Genomic DNA, 19,497 nt, shown 5'->3' on the forward strand with positions numbered 1-19,497 from the left:
TGCATGGTATATTCAACTAACGAACGAAGTCGTATGGTTATGTCCATGTGATTTAGCAAGGAAAGTTGCTTTTATCCTTTTGCGACATTGAATATGTGCTAAGTGCATGACCGGAGGGTCATGACAAATAGTTTAGTTTCATAGTCGAATATTTTAGCCCTTTATCGTGATTCCCGCCAAAATCAAGACCAAGATCGCAAGGTCAAGCAAAGGCTAAACCGCTAGGGCGCCAAACTAATCCTTATCTCATTAATAAATCAATCGAGCTGTTAGAATTCACTCTCGGACATCTTAAGACCATGTATAGTGCGCACAAAGAGAGAAAATATTGTAAGTAAGAGAGGGATCAACAACTACACCAAACTTGCGTGACACGTTATTGGCGAAGATCCATTTATCACGTTTTCCCAAAATGACAGAATCACGACATCAGCGCTAAGAATAATTACATAGCTTGATCTTAAAGTAAACGTTATTTGCATTATGTCAACAAAAGGGACGTCGTAACAAAGTGCATTGTTTAAGCGTTCAATATGATTTGTACATGCAATATTAGTGTCAGAAAACGGAAGAAACTCTTCAGCATGGCATGGAACAAAGTAAATGGAACTGTACATAGAGCTTTGTGTGACTTATAGGACGTACTCTTGTACGTCGATCACGGTTTAACACAAAGGGTTCGTTCCTTTGGGATGATCAGGGTCAGGATCAATGATTCAAATGGTGTATCAACGGAAAAGATAAATCCTTGTCCAGAGTGGAATCCTCGGTTCCGTTGCTGCGCCATGATCCAAGTGATCTTGGATCGTTGATCCTTACCCGCATCAAGAAACGCGCCGTGAGAAACGTTAAATTGAAAATAATTACTAGCTATTTAGCGGTTTGGTTGAGGTCGATCTTCAAACATTTGAGAGGCAATTACATCAGGTTCTGTCGGGCTTTGATGATCATGAGTTGACAGGTTTATTCGTCACTGATTAGATTAGTTTTCAGTTCTTTTTGAAACCATTTCACCGATTTGTCGTGATTGGCATGTATTGTTCTCCCGTAGCGGCAGTAATGATTTATTAGCAGTGGTACGCATTCTGTTACACTTATTCGACAGTAGTCGTGAGAGGGGAAAGTTGTTCAAATCTCCGAGAAATATTTTCATCGGTCGACACACTACTCGTCCTCTTGTTAGTAAGCACTCCGCAGCTTGTAGCGATTAAGGTAAGCGAGTTACAGTTCCGTGTATTTTCTGATAAGCAATAGTTTGTAGCCCCTTTCACACGGCGCTATGACTACCATGCACTGTAGAGCAACATGACACGGTCACGGCAAAAAATGTTTAGTAATGCTGATAAAATATGAAGGCTGAGTGTGGAGTTATAAGCCTTATATAGGGAGCGGTGTCTCTTTTAAGCCTTTGAACCCACTGGAAACCGCATTGGGCCTTCAAATATAGTTGAGATTAAGTTGCGCGCGTAAAATTCCCGCCAAAATTAAGACGAACTAACGTGCAACAAATCAGAAGTAGAAAACGTAAATAATGATAATAAAAAGAGTGTACACGTCTTTGGTAATTAACTATCGAATACTTGACTGAATTGAATTTTTCAGTAATAGGAGACAAGTTTAGTATTAATGATGCGCGGGTGTTAGGCGATTCCCGCCAAAAGTGAGCGTTGTGGAATAAAGAGAAAAACCGTATACGATTTACACCCATTGATTGTATATACTCTGTCCAATGTTTTCCAGTAACCGTTTCACTTTTATTCTGAAATATCTTGTTAATTAGGTGTATTTGTCTCATGATCATTGCATTTTCCTCTCTTTTAGTACATGCAGTGCTATGGACACAATTCCATGCGCGATTTTTAATTTTCTTATTTACTTAAGTCTCTACAGTTTTCTTAATGTTCTTGTTCACAATTTCTTTAAGCCACGCATATCCAAAGCTGGAAATGTACTCCTGGGTTGTTAGTTTAAATGAAAAGATAGTAACCCCAGGTTAGAAAAAGGATTCAGTCATTTTGATTCTTGATTACTTCATCTTCTCACCAGATATCAGCTTTTGGATACTCCCGTGACATGTCTTCTTTTATCATTGTTCTGGTCCTTGTTTCATTCCAAGTCTTCTGTGATGGCGCTCTTGGTCGTGCAAGCGTACCACTGCGTCGTTTTTCCGATTACTCGCCACTGTTCAAAGAGTACAGAGTAGAAAAACGTACAGGTAGTTATTTAGCTGTTATGATCTTTTTGTGGCTTTACCCTTGTTAATTGTCAAGAAAGTCACGTTCTATTTTGTTCTAAAGTGAACCAATATGCCTGTGTTCGAGCTCATAATGCCAAGCGTGCTCTTCATGAGGACACATCAGAGCTTGTCTGGGATGCTAAGCTGGCAGAGGACGCGCAGGCCTGGGCTGATCACTTGGTCAGGTTAGGACATATGGCACATTCATCAGTTCCTGATCAAGGGGAAAATCTGTATATGTCCTGGTCAAAGGCTCCAACAGCCGCTACGTGCTCACAAGCAGTGCAAGCTTGGTAGGTGACCATTTGTTGAACAAACAAATGTAAGGATTGCCCTGGTTAAAAGATTTCTCAACCTTTTGCAAACACTAGCCCTTTCCGTCCACTGAAAACGCCCCAAAAGGTAGTGGTCTTAATCATAAGGGAAAAATGGACGTTTCAGCTTATTGAGATATTCTGCACGTTTATATATTCGCAATGCACACAGCTATCCATAGAAAACAATAGAAACCTTCCATCTCTTCCATTTCCGGAGATGAAGCCGTTTGGTGTCTCTTTGTCGACAACCAAAAAATTCCTGCCAAGTTTCGTCAAGGATAAGACATGGTATATAAGTCGATTCAGATATAGGGAGCGGATTACCGATTGTTTGAAGACCTTTCAATTGGATATTGAAATTTGGTGTCTCTTTGTCGACAACCAAAAAAATCCTGCCAAGTTTCGTCAAGGATAAGACATGGTATTTAAGTCGATTCAGATATAGGGAGCGGATTACCAATTGTTTGAAGATCTTTTAATTGGATATTGAAATAGCTGCTTTAGTCCTAAGAGCCTCCTAAATTGCTCAAAATTCGAGTTTATAGCAAGTGTTATTTAAAATAAAGATGTACATATTGTGAAGCAGATATTTGATTGAAAGCCTATTAAGGCTTTTAATCATGGCTTTTGATCATACCTTAAAAGGTGTGAAACTGAGTGAAACATATGTCTTTGCAGCAGAAATTTGATATGTGATTTTTGTTTTCACTGATTAAAGGTACAAAGAAATAAAGGATTACAAATTTGACAAACCTGGATTTGCTCATAACACTGGTCATTTCACGCAGGTAACCGTACTTACTCATGGGGGAGGGGTGGGTTTTTTCCGTCACTGATCTTAGTACATCAAATTTTGCAATTCACTTTTTTCAGAATGTAGAAGGTCGCCACAATAGGTTTTAGTTTTAAGGGTTCGCAAAACGTTTAACACATTATGTTCATCCGTGGCAACAATCATTCCTTTCAAATATATCAAACTTTTAAAAACTGTTATATTCCCGGAGTGATCTTAAGCCTAGCCGACTGCAACGATAAATTCTGATACCTTTTGTCCATTTGTCTGCCCGATCTATTAATTTCCTCAGTAAATGAATGAAATCGTTATCGCAAAAGATTGGTGTAAAGATTTCATAATAACCCACTAATTCTCTTTCTAATTAAAGAATTCTACTTCGTTGCTGGTGGCCCTCGAGTCTCTGCCTTGTGTATGTAATACGTTCCGTTTGAGAGAGGCTCACGGTATTTTTTAGTTGGAATTTGCCTCTTACATTAAAAGTTGATCTGAAGACAGCAACTGGGCGCAGATTGCCGTGAAGTAGACGACTCTTATTGTTCTCCAAGCAGTTATTCGTATGGTACGCTGGCGCGGGACACTTTTTCAATTTTATTCTACAATGGCAGCTTGTTACAATTTTTAGGAGCACATCAGAAAAACGCTTTTGTATTTTAGGTTGTCTGGAAAGGAACTAAAGCAGTTGGAGTCGGTATTGCAACAACTTCAGAACCGGATAACAAGGGCTTCTACAAAAGCTATGTAGTGGCTCGTTACTTCCCACCAGGGAACTATGTAGGCCAGTTTGAAAGCAACGTTGGCAAAAGGCTTTAGTAAGTACGTCATCAATGGTTTGAAGATAACTAAAATGGGGCAATATTTTTCAACTGGTGTTGTTACAGATTGTTGTGAATTTATCAGACAAATTATTAGTTGTTCTCATTCTAAATAGTGAAAGGATGAGTTGGCTAGAAGTTAACTAGCCAATTGTAAAGAACGTATATCTTATCTCTATCGACCAGTCAATCGAATTATAATTCACTTTTCATACTTAATATTTGGCTAGCCACGTTACATCGTTGTTTATGATGATCTCAAAAACTCATTTTGTTCTCTTTTGTAGATGGGCTTAGCTGACTCATTGGAGATGTTATAATGCATCCTCAAGATTTATAAAATGTACGCTGAGCACTTGTGTAGTAGTAGACGTCAGTGGTGGTAGTAGTAGTAATAGCAGCAGCAGCATTTGTGGTAGTAAACAAAAAATTAACTGAAGCCCATGACCACTATGCATACACGCACATTGTCGACTGGTGGCTGCTGAATAACCTATGTAGCTTTCATTACCTTATTTCGTGTACTGTGATAAAGTTGATTAGCTTAGTTTTTATTTACACATCTCTGCTTGCGCTCATATTTATTCAATTAACTGTACTGATTTATCCATATTGATCATGATTTAGTTGTAGCATTTTAATTTCTTCTCTTCGTGTTTCAACGTATTTCAATTACTCGAAATAAAGTTTTCTTTGTTAACGTCCGTTATAGAGTTCGTAGCTATGAGTCTTTTGACTTACGACGCATGCGTTTGTGAGCAGTGGCTACTGCACAGCATTGATTAAGCCTGGTGTTCCTGGGCTCAAGTGTTTTGATCAGAAAGGGGAGGTCAAGAATTAGTTAATTATTATGTAAAATAACATTTTATTTGGAGGTTGGATGGTGCAGATGGCTTTGTGCCCCGTGGGAGCTACTCCCTTATATGGGCTACATAGGTATGTGCGACCCAAAAGGGTATGGTTTTTCAGCCGTTTTGCTCATAAACAGGGTATCGATTTTGGCTATTTTGGTCTTAAATATGGTATGGTTTTTGCGCTCTAGTCTCTAATTAAGTTTGTTGTTTAGAAGAAGCTACTATTTCATCATTATCGATAAGACCATAAACGAAAGCCCTTCCAAAATTAAGTTTATAGGGCAACTGTGTCAGCCGCAACGGTCATAAATAAGGTATCGAATTTTTGGTCTGGTCATAAATAGGGTAGGGAAAATAGCAGATATTGGTCATATGTAGGGTGAGGGTTTTGGGAAGCGGGCCGCATACCCTCACCGAATTTTTCTGGCAGTACCGCTTCGGACTTTGTGCACTTAGTTACTGATAGAGTGACCTACCCTTTAGACAATCAGGCCGAGGTCCTGACATTTAACCAGCATGACAATGGTCTGGACAACAGTGGACGCTAAGATAATGAGGGTGACCAGACAGGCAATGAAAGGGTTCTCATGGCGTTGAACTGAGACACGACAAATGCTTTGTTCGATTCCAGTCTTGTGGTCTGTCCATTTTATTCCTTGCTAATATGATGACATGCTAATTCCATGGTTGGCCTTTTTTAAAAAAAGATTCTCAGACCGATCAAGATCCTAGAATAATTAATCAAACAAACAAGTTAATTAAAACTAATAGTATTACTAAAGACACTGAGGTAGACTCACGAAGTAGTTGTTTTTAGTTTAGATGGACTAAATTTTCATCAAGGCTGAAATGCGCAAAGATTTTTGGCAAAGAAAGTGAAGAAAGTTTTCGTATGCACTCCAATTTTGACAAAAAAAGGAAAAATTTCGTCCTGCTTACCTTGATGTTTTGGTGATCTTCAGCAGCAATTTGTCCCAGGATCGTACATAAATAATGATTAGACATCGGTCTAATACCTAGGCCATTTGACAAATTACGAGGTTTGAATATCTTATTCCGGAAAACGCGAGGACGATTCCTCGTGTAATCAAGTGCGAAACTAGGCTTTGACTGGGAATAGAGCTTTTCGCCAGCTTGCAATAATTAGTCGCCATGTACACACAGTCGAACCTCCACTAACGGCCAACTCTCTAAAACGGCCAAGTTTTTTGGTCCCGGCGGACAGTCCATACATTCACTCTTATTTTAACCTCTTTACAACGGCCTCCTTTCCACAACGGCAACGGCCTCTTAACATCGTCCCTACTGTCAAAATAACCTGTTGACAACGACCAGTTAATAAACGACTGACGAAAGGTGCAAATCCCATTTTTATATAGTAAAAGATCGCCAAACTTGATCCGTACCGTACTATTTGTTTTATTGTGTCATATTACACCCCTATCCCCTACACCCTCCCCCTCCCCCAAATAACGGCCACCCCCCTTCTGAACGGCCACTTTCCTCTGCTCCCGAGGTGGCCGTTGTGGAGAGACTCGACTGTACTATGTTTTATTCAAGCTCATCTTGCAGATTTAGGACCAGCACGTACTTGCTTTCAGAGTCAGAAGAAAGTCATTCTTCGAAATGTACGAACCCAAGTGAAAAAAGAAAAAAGAAAACAAAAAACAAACATCAAGTGAAGTTGTCGGAACTGGTTCGAGTGACATTGTTTTTAACTTGGTTCTGTTCTATCCGGAATAGCACAGACTACTATTTTTACTTTTCTATTAAACAAGAGTAAAGATTCACTCTTGAATTCTTGTTTTTAGTTTACTCTGCCTTATGTTGAATTATCAAAATTTAAGTTATTTTCCCATCTAGTGAAGGCAGTTCTGAGTGACGTTTTTGTTGTTAATTTACCTCTTTTCAGTGCTCTGCGTCGAGAAAACTTCAATCTGATAATAGAGAATACAACTTTAGGAGTTCGGGCTGTGAGCTCTGCATGATTTCTGTTTTCGTCCAGTTCTGATTATTTCAATTACAATATTGCGTGCGTGAGGAGACAACAAAACGTTGATTTGAATCTTGTGTTATCTAAGGTTTAATGGTCAGAGCGAAAGTGCAAAAATTCTTCGTTCCATGTACTCGTGCATTGCTGTACTTAATGTTAATCAATAAGTAAACATCAACACTTCAAGGTTATCAATATCAATCGAGTATAAGTCTTGAAACGTCTGAAAAAGTTTGACTAAATGAGGTATAATTTCCTGGGTCTTACTAGGAAAGCTTTTTAATCGCAACAAAATTCTTCATCCTAATTAAATGATTCTCTGTTTTGTTTTGAAGAGGAAGTTACAATTTATTTGCATCAGAGAGAAAAATCTCCATAGAATGATACATATGGACACTTTGGGGTTAAAAAATTAAAAATTAAGAACTAATTGCATATGTTACTCAGTGTTCGTTTTGCCGCTGTAATATCGAAATGATATAGCTAGATTTTATCTTATAAATTGATATTAGTCAAATTACGGTAAAAGCTTTTTAAAGGATGGTCTTCTACGGCTTCTGATCCGTTTTAATTTGAAACAAAAGTGAGTGAACATGAAATGTGGGTAAGCATAAAAGAGCCGGCAAAAAAAAATTCATTTATTTTGGAGAATTTTCTTATTTGATTTTAATAAAACAGCACATGGTATTTTCGATTACTAAACCAGGATGGTTCACAATGCTCAATTCTAGGCCAATTTCATTACAGGGATCTATTAAAACACGATTATTTAATGTAATGTGATGAAGGGGAAAACATAGGAAGTGCCGACTAGAGTAAATACGTATATAGTATTTTCGCACCAGCTTGATGTGCTTATCTTATGCGCATGCTCAAATAAAACCATTTAAAAGCATCGGGATCAGTATTGCAAACCACTTATAGATATAAGGATGAGAACAGATAAATATAAACAGAAAAAAAGCGGTTTTTTTTCCTTTCCCGCTGATTTATTAGTCCATTTAGGTGATAAGTTTGCGTGAAACACAAAGGAAAACATTTCTCACCAAGTTCCTCGACATTCGCTTAAGACCCGCATCCTAAGGCGCTCTTGTTTTGGAAAAGGAAAGGTATGTTGAACGAAAACTGCTACATAGCTTTTACGCAAACACGTAAGACTGAGTGAGTCGTCATTAAAACGAATAACTTATTCATATTTTTCCTTACCCCTAGTTTTCATTGCAAAAAAAAAAAAATGCTCAGAAAATTTGTTCCCACCTAGCCAAGGTGTGGCTTTAGGATTTGACATTCACTCCTTAAAATATCTCAGCAAAAAAAGCGTCCTGCATTTTTTCTTGTTTTTTTTTTCTTCTTCAAAATCAGATGCCTTCAACTAATATTCAACATCAAACGCTTTGTGGTAATTTTTTTTATTTCTGTCTATTTCACAAAGAATAATTTAGATGGGGTTGACACTTTCATTTAGCTAAACGAATACAAGACCAAGGTTTTGTTTCTTACGTTTACGCGGGTATGATATTTTCGATGTATAGGAACTTCTTCTGTATTGCATTTTAAGACCAGACGGGCCCTTTTCGTCCCCTCTCCCATCTTCAATGTTGCTGAATGTTCGATTACTGAAGTACAAAACTCATAAATGTAGTGTTTTATGAAAACTCTCTTTGTGTTAATCTGGAAGTACCAAAACTACTTTTGACCATGAGATGTTGGTTGCAGAAAAAGTTTCAATCTAAATTATAAACGTGCAATTAAAACGGCCTAATCGTTGCAAAACACTCTAAAATATATCTTTTTTTTCTGGTGTTGGGCGTAATAATCGTATATTATTTTTCCTCAGGCAGCTGGCGTTTGAAGGGCGCGATGTGTTTGAAAAAGATAAAACCAAAATAATAATCTTGACCTGATGTCTCAATCAGCTGTGGTCTGTGGTAGTTATCTTGAGACTATTAAGAAAATACACACGGAAAATTGTCGACAAATCGAAAGGGTATCGTTTGGAATGACCTTTTGCACAACATGAGATATGAGTAACTCTTGTGCCATCGGACTGTCACCGTTGGCTTACTACCGAGGGGACAAAATTTTCCAAAAGTAGCTTGGCTAAACAGTAGTCAAAACAAGAGTTGAGGGCGCTCCGATTTTTATCTTGCTTTCGTTTTATAGACAAATCTATCCGTGATTGAAATAACAAACAAAGGATTGTCACCTGAAAATTCAGAAGGTACATGATACACTGAAAAGAAGAAGAAAACAGAAATCACATTGACGCACGCACAACTTACGCTCAGTAACCGTGCGAGTTTCAAATCTTCTGTCCCAAGCCCAAGATACAGCTATAAACTGAATCTCTTTACTGGCATTATAAAGTTCCTGTAACTTCAATTTCGGCGATCCCTTGGTGCTAAAGCACGATTACAATGGAATCCCGATTGCTCGAACCCTCAGTTTTTCGAACCTTCCGATTACTCGAAGCAAAAGTCGTTTCCCCTCCACAGTCAAACATTAATTTTACCCCCCGATTTCTCGAACTATCCGATTTTCCGAACCAATTTTCGTTTCCCTTGGAGTTTCGAAAAATTCGGATTCCACTGTACAGCCTAGCTCTTGTTGATGATTTCAGCCGTCAGCATAAAAATTAACAATTGACCCTTTCAAGTTTTAGAGGTTTATGTCTGAGACGTTATTGTGCTCCACTGAAGAGAAGCCCGAAAAGAAAAATTCAATTAAAAGAAAGTGAAATTAGCGATTGTTTAGTTTATGGGGTAGACGAGGTGTCATATTTTCTCTTAAAAGTCGCAAGGCTCACCTTAAATTAAAACCGACCATAACCGCAACTCTTCTTTTATCTCTCATATTATCCTTCTCTTATCTTCGGCTACCACTGTAGCTAGCTAATTAAAGCTATTATGGAAAGGATATAGGTTTTGGTGCTATTTTATAGGAAACCACTCCGGCTTCAATTATGTTCCCATAAGATGACCATGCACCTGAAAACTGGGGCTTTTCCATGATAAGATTATCCTTAACGTTATTTGCTAACTGCTAAAAGCTTGAGAAATACCGGAGGGGGACAGAGAAATTATCAATACTTCTAGTCGATCTGTGCTACAAAAACACTGACGTGGTGGAGCCAATTTCCGGCTGATCATTGTGGGTTCGATATAATTTGGGTAAGAAATTTAGAATTTAGCTATGTTATCTTGATGTGAGTGGGCGAAAACTGTGTGCATCTACAGAAGGACAGAATCCACGGAAGTACCCGTAGTGTTTCCCTTTTAAATATGACTCTAAAATAGTGATGCTTCGCTTTTTTGAAAGCGCAATGCGAACTTGTGCCATATGTTACGCCTGCGTTTTGGAAATTTACTTCACTTATGTCAAGAGTATCAGTATCATATCACAAAAATTATCACAGTGTTGACCGAAATAGCATGTGTATACCCCATCTCCGCTCACAGGAGAGGCTGCACCTTGAAATGTTACGACCAGAGTCCCTTATCAAGAAAATTAGTTCCACTTGTTATCTACGGCATGTCAGCCGGTGGGAGAAATGAGCATGGTATAAAGGTTGCTTGCCATTTACAGCTGCAAACCGGTCAGTTTACGGCTTGCGTCCAAACAGGTGTAGACTGGTAAATTAAGAAAGTCAGGGAATTGAATAATTTCAGGAATTTACCGTTTAGAGGAAGGAAAAGCGTTCTTTGGTTTATACATTCTAAGCGGAATTCACGGCATCTTTGATTAAGCTGAAATATGGTAAGCAACGTTATGCCCTTATCATGCAGGTCTTAGGCATACTATTAGCATTAATCTAAATGGATGAAAAACATGACAGGACTGAACTAGCTAAAGAAAGGCTTAATTTATTATTACATGCATTTCATGAGGCAATGTTTTAACTTTAATTAAGAGACAGACAGTCGTCAGCTACTTTGATGTGTCTCATCAAACAGCGTAGCATGCAAGAGGGCAAAAAATATTTGACAGAGGAAGAACAAGATCGAATGACAGAAAGAGGAACTTTTCGACGTTTACCAGGGATGACGTCTTTAAGTTTGGAGATTAAAGAAAAAGTCAAACAAACATGTCTGGCGCGCCGTTTATGGCTGATTTTGCACATAAACATGAGATCCCGCCAATTTAAGGGGCAAGATCCTGTGGGGTCCCAGGAACGTCTAAATTACTAAACTACACACTACGCCGCATCTGAGAAAATGCGCGGGAAAAAAGCCACAACAAACGCAAAACGCGTAACTCATTGCCTGAGATAGCTTGTTTCACTGAAATAACGAAAGTGTACATATTGGTGAATACGTAAACTTTAATTTGCAAAAGTTCTAGATTTTTATTTGGATTATAGAGGCGCATTAATTATACACAAGAAGTTGTTTTCGTAGAAAAAAAAGAAAAATGGGAAAAATGCAACACTGCATAATTTTGTATTGTTTCTTCGGAGAAGTCGTGTCAAAAACTCGTGCAACCTGTTTCATCACGATTTCCAAACACTCTAAAACAATAAAGGCACTCGGCCGAAGCGGCCTCGTACTTTCATCTGTTTTCTCGTGTTTGGAAATGGTGATGAAACACTCGCACTCGTTTTTGAAATAGTACTTCGGCAAGATTCATACAACACAAGCTTGCACAGGAGGTTGCCAGTCTCAAAAAATTATTTCTAAGAGGTACACTTGAACCAGCGAATCGCTTAGTTGACAAGCTTATTGCTTCCGACAGTTTAAAGGTGAGAGGTTATTCACGTAGTAGTTTAATACATAATATTTAATTTCTGGCGAGCAATTTTTAGATTTCATTAGCTGAGACATCGTTGAACAGCGTAACAACAGGTTGATAAATTACACTTTGAACTTCCCAGGTAAATTTTAAAAAAGCATAGAGATAAATGAATTTTGACTTACAGGGTCTGATATTTTTCACTATGCAACCCACAATAAATGGGCGATTAGGCTGAGGTGTTCTAGATTCAGGAGTAATGTTTACTCATGCGCAACAATTTTCCCGCCAAAAATAAGGAACGGGTTAACAACACGACAAGCTAAGAGAATGCACACAAGAAAACAAATGGTGCTTTTTTAACTTCGATTCCAATCAGAAGTTCGTTCGATTATATTTATAATGCTCGTTTGCGAAATCGATTTCGACTTCGTAAGTTCATATAGATTTACCGTGTAAGCATATACACTGCAAAACCAACAGGTTTATCTATAATCGAGTTCTGCGGATTACATACAAAGACCGTCAAGGCAGTTCCTGTTGAAAAGTTGAATTGGAAATTTTCTCTCAGTTACAAAATTGAAGTCTTGGAGATGGTGAACATTTATGTAGACCAGGATTGATAAAGAAAAATATATTCCTAAGTTGTTAAGTGATATAAATTCAATTTTAATTCAGTGTATGTGTTAGCTTATTACTGCGAATGTGGGAGCACTTGATTTCTATGAAGTATAAAGTTTTCCCATTTCTTACTCAAGAAATAGACCAGGCATGCATTTCCAAGCTATATACTAATCTTGCCTGATTCGGTACGCCGATAAAGTCGATAAACGCTACTGACAAGCTTATGGACTGCCTGTTAATTGATTCGTTATCGTCGTGAGGTTAACATCTGAAGTTATTTTATACCTGCTGAACAACGTCACACAAGAGTAAGAATTGTTTACACAGAGCTAAACTGAGCTATTTGACTTACTGATCAACTGTAGTCTTCTGGTTATCTTACACTGTTTGTTCTCGATCTGTTTAAACGCCGAGTACCGAATGAACGCCGGATTAGCCAAATGGAGTGAGCCCTCATGCAAGCGTTTATTCCAGGTGTAATATACGTATAATGGCAAGATATATGGCTGTCAAAACTAAGAAATGAAACCATTGCTTGATTAAAAAGCTCGAAACTGTAGTAGTCAAACAAATGCTGGGTACATAATGCCAAGTGTAAAATAACAGAAATAAACACAGTTCAACCGAGAAAACATGCAATAGCATTTGAAAGAGACAAAACAGTTTGGAGAGTTTATGCCTTACGCGCGTCAAATAAGATTCCCGCCAAAATAAGTAAATTGGAACTAACGTAGTCGCGCCATGGCCCAGTAGTTCGCAGTTAAAAGCAGTGGATATTCCCTTTTTTATTTCGGTCAATAGCTTTAATTTGTGTGAGCTTAAGTTTGCCTAACGATTATCGTGAGTATTCTTTGCTAAAACCGTAATTAAGAGGACGTCAGCCGTAACGAGCAACAAAACTAAGAACATTAACCTTAATTCATTCCAGAAACAAAATTGTCACGCATAGCTGGACAATCAAGTGATATGGTTGGTTAGCCGGTTTGCCCTTCATCAGAGCAAAGACTTTATTATGCCGACGGGCTAACACTCGAAATGTCAGCCTCTCATCCTCGCTATGGCGTTTAATCTAATTACCAACTTTAAGGCGATAAGCAGTGCTTTTTTTCAGGAAAATCTATGTTTTCAGTGTTTAAAATTCGTATCCCGCCGGATTCAATGTACTGTGAGAATTTTGGAAGATTTCGAAGAAGCCATTCGGGGATTTTTCATTCAAGCCATGATTTTAGCAGAGATGATAGTAAATCACTAATACATCATTGCTTATTACATTTAATAAGTTTGAAAGGACTGGTTGTAAAAACGAATGCAAAAACGTACAGTATATTCGAAACACATCGGCGCGCGCATGCAACGGGATAAAGGATTACCCTATGGAGCCACCTTAATGCTTAATAGAAGAGTGAAGATTGGTGTCTTTATGTGTACTCAATTTTTCTTCTTTCTTGTATGTTTTATGTTTTTTTAATCCCACCACCAAAATAACAATTCTGCGTATTAAATTCCTTTCTTACAGAGAGCCAGCATAACATATATCAGAAATCCAACTAAAAGCCAAGCTGTTTAGCTCATTTATACATTGGATCACATGAGCTGGATTTACGAAAGAAAAAGAAGATGTTTTTTTTTTTGTCAGCAGAATAGTGTTGCGTGAGAAATCATACAGGCAGCTGACACATTCCAATAAAAGGTGTTATCGACTTCAGTCAATAATATTCCGTAAATTAAAGATATATGTCGTATTAAGGATAGCATGAAATTAATATCACGTTGAAGAAGAACATTTAAGGTCAGAGTAAATCAGCATATACAAGAGAGCGAGAGTAGATCATCCTCCCTTGGCACATGAAGTTCAGCCGTGAAAAGGCAAGTTCCATTCTTCGAAGACCGCGTTATTTTGTTGTTGTTTTTTTGTCCGTTTTTCCGAATGCGTGATCAGGCCAGAAACAAAGGACTAAAAATGGTTAACAAAAAAACCTATTTGATCTCAAGTGTTTTTCTAATTGCAGCACTCTCAACTAAAGACGGATTGATAACTTCGACGACTATAAAACCGACAGATAGTTCACAGGATTTCTACTGCGGGTAGTCGTTCATACAGCGTAGATCTCAAGACGACAAGCAAGCACCACTCTAAAATTGAACTAACTCGACATTTCTCACTGCTTTCGTAGATGGCTTTGAAGACGATGATGAAGTTTCTTCTTATGGCGATGTTGTCCTTCGTGTGTGAATGTCGCTATCCCAAGAATGGTTTGTTGCTTCCGATGAACTCTTGGGCCATCGCAAAGAAAGGCCGTAAGTTTCTTTAAATACACAAACGATAGTGTTGCTTTAAATAATAAAAAGGGAAACCTTTGAATCTACCAAAATGTCAGTTTAGTCAAAATTATAATCCAAGAATCTAGCCGGGAGCCAGCTCCAAGTTGAGGAAATCGCAAATTCTTTTATTTTTCGTTATTCCTTGAATCTGTGTAAGGCGTTTTTCATGTCATTTTCACCCTATATCTTGGGAATGAAATAGCAGAAATGGAATTTTCTCCACTTTTCAGGTAAAAATAAGCTTTAAAGCCACCTCAGTTACTCATCCAATGAGAGTGTCTACCTTTATAAATCTAATTTAGATTGCTCGTGAGTGGATAAAACCATACTTTGAGCATTTAAATGAACGCTGTATTGAGCAGCTCTTCTTTATAGTTCTGTTCATAGGGGTTTTAACGTTTTAAGGCTGTGCAGGAAATCCTATTGTGCGATCATTCAGGTCAAATTCACCGGTCACTACTGTTCGAATTTTCGATATTTTAAAAGTTTCGCTTTAAGGTCTTTTCAATTTTGGCGTAAAAGGCTTGATGCATGATTCAAGCCGGATAAAGCACTGAAATGGAGGAACATTTTTAAAATACAGTTGTATGTGGTTCAGCTGTATGTAGTTCAGTGTCTCAAAACACTGAGTGGTTTTTGTTTTTCAAGTTTGTCCTGAGGGAGGAGGTGATAAAAATGCTGGCTGTCAACACTGGAAGAAGTTAGGCCTCTGTTTACCTGGCCAAAATTATTATCAATATGTGACGAAGACGTGTCCAGCCAGTTGTGAACTTTGTCAAGGTTTGTCAGAAACAGAAAAGTTTACAGTTCTTTACAGTTGTATTTCAGCTTCGTTACCTGTTTTGTATTCCACACGATAACATTCATTTGTTTGTTTGTGTGTTTATTTGTATGTGTTTGGCCTGATGGGTTGTGTCAGTTGTAAATGGGGATCGTTATGTCAGGGTTCAGTTCTACAAATTTCGCTAAATTTTGGTCTAACCGAGGAACTGATTTCTCGTGTATAGTCTATATATAAAGAAGTTCTAATATTAGGAGTATTTCTCTTCTTGAAAAAAGTGTGAGAATTTTACAATGGCTAGCCTTACATACGTATGTTTTGTCCTTGCCAGGGGACTCATCAGAGACCTTTCAGCTAACTCGTCAAACATCGCGTTTGCAGTCCCGCTAGCATAAAAATGATGGTGGTAATCTGGCCTTAAATCACATAAGGATTCCCAATTGCGTAATATGCCATTCAACTTCAAAAACGTGTGAGAATTTTACATTGGCTAGCCTTACATACGTTTGTTTCGTCCCTGCCAAGGGACTCATCAGAGACCCCTTAGCTAACTCGTCAAGCATCTCTTCTGGCATCAGTATTAATTTGTTTCTTTTAGTATACTTTTGGTCTCCGTTACGTTTGACAAGCTGATTAAGGTGAAACAAACAAACAAACAAACAAACAGCACACAAGCAAACAAACAACGATTGAAATTCAAAACTTGTTATGATTAACTTACAAAGAAAAGACGTAAAGTGATTCGATCCATTTTTTTTTCGCAGCTCGTCCTACTCCGCCGCCCAAACCTCACGTTGTTAAAGGTATATTCAAAACATTTATCTTGTTTGTCATTCCTGGCGGTCACAAAACTAAACAAATTCATTTTAATCGATAGTGAACGTCTATGAATGCCTTAAAGCCCATAATTCCAAGCGTACTTTGCACAGGGCCAGACCGCTGACCTGGGATAGCTCATTGGCTAGAGAGGCTCAAGATTGGGCTTTAGACCTTGCAACCAGGAAAATTATGGAGCATTCGCCAACCAACGACGACGGAGAAAATCTTTACGAGTCATTTACCACTAGCTCGAAGCCAGCAACATGCGAGGAAGCAGTGGAGGCCTGGTAAGTTGAAAGCTAAAAGCTCTTCATCTTGCCGGGTTTATTTACAGTATTTACTTATGCATATTATGGGTATACACGTTGAATTAATGGTCATCCTCGAAAGGTGTGTTTCTTTGGGATCATCCGGTTCAGGATTAACGATTCAAGATCACTCGGAACAAAGCGCATCAAAGGAATCGAGGAATTCACCCTGGCTAAGTACTAACCGGTTCCTTTGGTGTACCATAATACAAGTATTCTTGGATCAATGATCCTAGTCCATATCTTCCAAAGAAACCCACCCTGACATAAGAGATGTTGAACGTTTGAACTGCTGAAATGCAGATTAATTAACTATGTGGCATTTCTGTCGTGGACACATAGAAACTTAGAACCTGGCAAACCCCTTCCATCAGCGTTCATGAAGAATGGCAGAAATCACATTTTCTGGAAAGTCTGTTTTAGATATGATTTCATCGGATACAAGAATATTTACAGGAACTGGATATGCCCTGTCCTTAATTTACTGATGTGGGCAACGGAGATGTGTTGTTAGTCCTCCCTCAACCTCCCTACCCCCGCACCAAGTTTCTCCTCTCTAATTAGCCACCCCCACTTTTTTAAGCCCTCCTTCCCATGTAGTTTCTTAAAAGAACAGACTGTATTACACTGCATTGATACAGTGTCAGTCTAGCTAGCAGTACAGTAATTGTGAGTTTTTGAAGACACATTACTGCTACTTGTACAAAGAAAGTAGAAAACTGACTATTGATCAAAATACGGGATTTAAATGAGTAGTTAACTGGTACCTTACAGATATTACGAGTTAGCTCACTTTTTCACTAATTTGGCCTTCCTCTGCTTGAATCTCAGGTATGGAGAAGTGTCCGACTATCCCTTCTGGAGTCCTCCAAATTCTATTTTTGACGTAGATGCTCAAATCGGACATTTTACACAGGTGCGAGAAGTTAATTCATTTAAGCCGTGTAGATTTCAAGTAATATATCAAAAACGAAACACAGTCTTTGATCACATTTCCAAACACCGAGAAGAGAGTTGAAAGTACGACGGGTAGCGGAGTATTTTTGACGAACTTCGAGGTTTCTGGAAATGTGGTCAGACACAGTCTTGAGTGTTTGATATATCTTCTCAATAAAAACAAAAACTAAGGAGAAAACGGAGAATTAAAATCGTAAAAATCTATGCTAATTAAGATCAGATATCCAGACAACGTCACGCTCATGATTTCTTTTGTTTAAACTTGATGAATTATTAATGAGTTTGAGAAGAAACTAAGAATTCTAGTGTATCCTAGCAGTATGCGGGAATTTGCCACAGTTAGACTTCATCATGATGACTTAGCTACCATTAGTTGCATGTGGCTTAGTTGCATAGAGTCCGACTGATAAGAAAAAAGTAACGGGTTTTTCTTAGTCTTGTTCAGAAGAGATCGAATTCGGAATTTTTTTAAAGCTTGAACCACTCACCCGCTGGCTATTTCCGGGGTTTTTATCAAGCTTAACATTTACGAGCATTTCTCAACTTTCTACACGATAATTCTAGGTAAATATTAGACTAATTTCATTTGTGATGATGCTTTCATCGAAGGATTGATTGCAGAGTCCTAGCCTACTTGTAGCCGTACCCACCCTCCGAGGAAAAACGTTTTTCTTTCGAGAGTAAGTGGGTACGGCTACACATAAGCTATGAATATTTTTTTGTCTAAAATATCATGCCAGGGCGAACTAGTCAAGAATATACAAAGTAAGATATACCGAAACATTCATTTTTCCGTATCAGATTGTGTGGAAGTCTACTAAGAAATTGGGCGTGGGGATTGCTTCTGTAAAGCATGGTTTCTGGACCACGACTTACATCGTGGCACGCTACTCGCCTCCAGGAAATTATGACGGGAGATTTAAACAACAAGTTGGAAAGAGCGTCATGGCTCTGAAATGAAACAGTGAGTGAAAATATAGGAAGCTTTCCATTCGATGAGAATTTTCGGAAATTTCCAGTGACGAATGGAACAACTTTTTTCCGGAATTTCCAGAAAAGAGCGAGATATATCGAAATTTTTGGAAATTTCCGTTCCATTTGATCTTTCCTCCTGGAATTTCGGAAATTTTCTGTTAAATGGTTCGCTTTTCGGAAATTCGAAAATTTTCGGATTTCCAGGAAATTTCTTTACCATTTGTTCCCGTTTCGAAATTTTTGGAATTTTTGGTTGAATGAAAAGCGTCCATATGTAAAAAGTGACATTCATTTTGGGCTGATTTTGGAAAGGATCAGAATAATTGATTGGGAAGGTATAAATCTCAAACGCAAACTTTTAAATCTGGCTTCCCAGATTTCCTTAACTGACTCTTACCAAAAGAAAACAAACTTGGGTGACAGGATTTTTTTTGGATCGAGACTGAGAGAGGCTTGAGAAGGGGAAGAAGGTTGATATCGTATTAATTCTTATTTTTCTTGTCTCTGCAGAAGTATCTTTTATAATCCCATTCACCTGATCGAGAAACAAAACCATCACGCAGTTTTCGTGTTACCCTAATAACCTATCGTAAGTTAATATTAACTTGGGGGAGGTACACGATTAATTTGTAACTTTTGCTCTTTCTGTGTCTTGCAGTGTTGTCTCTGATTTCATGTCTTACTCAGACTCTACCAGTAGTGCTAGTGAACGATAAACTTTTACGCTGAATAATAACTCTTTATTGGTTATGAATACTGTTGTATTTGACAATTCTAAATATATAACTGATATTTGTTTAAGAAATGATGGTTTTCCTATTAACGTATATTGACTGTAGATTCTTTTAGACAACTGGTAAATATTACCAGATATATCATGGAACAATAATTTTACTGCTGTGGCTCGTGCATAATATGCAAAGCGTATTTACTGTACTTGCAATAAAGGAAACAAGATTGCAATGTACAACGTCT

General features: G+C 38.1%; 2 protein-coding genes across 5 annotated transcripts; both read left to right on the forward strand.

The window, feature by feature from the left end:
• The first annotated feature begins 853 nt into the window (after positions 1-853).
• Positions 854-5,388, forward strand: LOC145463277 (Golgi-associated plant pathogenesis-related protein 1-like). Of its 2 annotated transcripts, none has more exons than XM_081447017.1 (6): positions 854-1,212; positions 2,047-2,215; positions 2,298-2,529; positions 3,272-3,341; positions 4,004-4,162; positions 4,449-5,388. In XM_081447017.1, exons 2-5 carry the CDS (start codon positions 2,074-2,076, stop codon positions 4,157-4,159), a joined length of 600 nt encoding a protein of 199 aa, XP_081303143.1. In that variant the 5' UTR covers positions 854-1,212; positions 2,047-2,073; the 3' UTR covers positions 4,160-4,162; positions 4,449-5,388. The 2 variants fall into 2 exon arrangements, with proteins under 2 accessions (XP_081303143.1, XP_081303142.1); XM_081447016.1 differs by having other exon boundaries at positions 4,004-4,158.
• Positions 5,389-7,811: 2,423 nt separating this feature from the next.
• LOC145463135 (Golgi-associated plant pathogenesis-related protein 1-like) lies at positions 7,812-19,482 on the forward strand. 3 transcript variants are annotated; one of them, XM_081446855.1, is made up of 8 exons: positions 7,812-8,117; positions 14,535-14,658; positions 15,331-15,462; positions 16,228-16,266; positions 16,341-16,569; positions 17,422-17,506; positions 18,349-18,511; positions 19,181-19,481. In XM_081446855.1, exons 2-7 carry the CDS (start codon positions 14,535-14,537, stop codon positions 18,505-18,507), a joined length of 768 nt encoding a protein of 255 aa, XP_081302981.1. In that variant the 5' UTR covers positions 7,812-8,117; the 3' UTR covers positions 18,508-18,511; positions 19,181-19,481. The 3 variants fall into 3 exon arrangements, with proteins under 3 accessions (XP_081302981.1, XP_081302980.1, XP_081302982.1); XM_081446854.1 differs by lacking the exon at positions 7,812-8,117 and adding an exon at positions 8,979-10,764 and having other exon boundaries at positions 19,181-19,482; XM_081446856.1 differs by lacking the exon at positions 7,812-8,117 and adding an exon at positions 10,134-10,162 and having other exon boundaries at positions 19,181-19,482.
• Positions 19,483-19,497: the final 15 nt, after the last annotated feature.

The sequence above is a fragment of the Orbicella franksi genome, chromosome 12, assembly GCF_964199315.1.
Source record: "Orbicella franksi chromosome 12, jaOrbFran1.1, whole genome shotgun sequence".
Lineage (NCBI taxonomy): Eukaryota > Metazoa > Cnidaria > Anthozoa > Scleractinia > Merulinidae > Orbicella > Orbicella franksi.

Coding starts and splice junctions, on each gene's coding strand:
- LOC145463135 (XM_081446854.1), top strand. Junction 14,659..15,330: donor GGCCATCGCAAAGAAAGGCC/GTAAGTTTCTTT, acceptor TTGTTTTTCAAG/TTTGTCCTGAGGGAGGAGGT. Junction 16,267..16,340: donor CAAACCTCACGTTGTTAAAG/GTATATTCAAAA, acceptor TTTAATCGATAG/TGAACGTCTATGAATGCCTT.
- LOC145463277 (XM_081447017.1), top strand. CDS start 2,074: ATGTCTTCTTTTATCATTGTTCTGGTCCTTGTTTCATTCCAAGTCTTC. Junction 2,216..2,297: donor CAGAGTAGAAAAACGTACAG/GTAGTTATTTAG, acceptor TTTGTTCTAAAG/TGAACCAATATGCCTGTGTT. Junction 3,342..4,003: donor ACACTGGTCATTTCACGCAG/GTAACCGTACTT, acceptor TTTGTATTTTAG/GTTGTCTGGAAAGGAACTAA.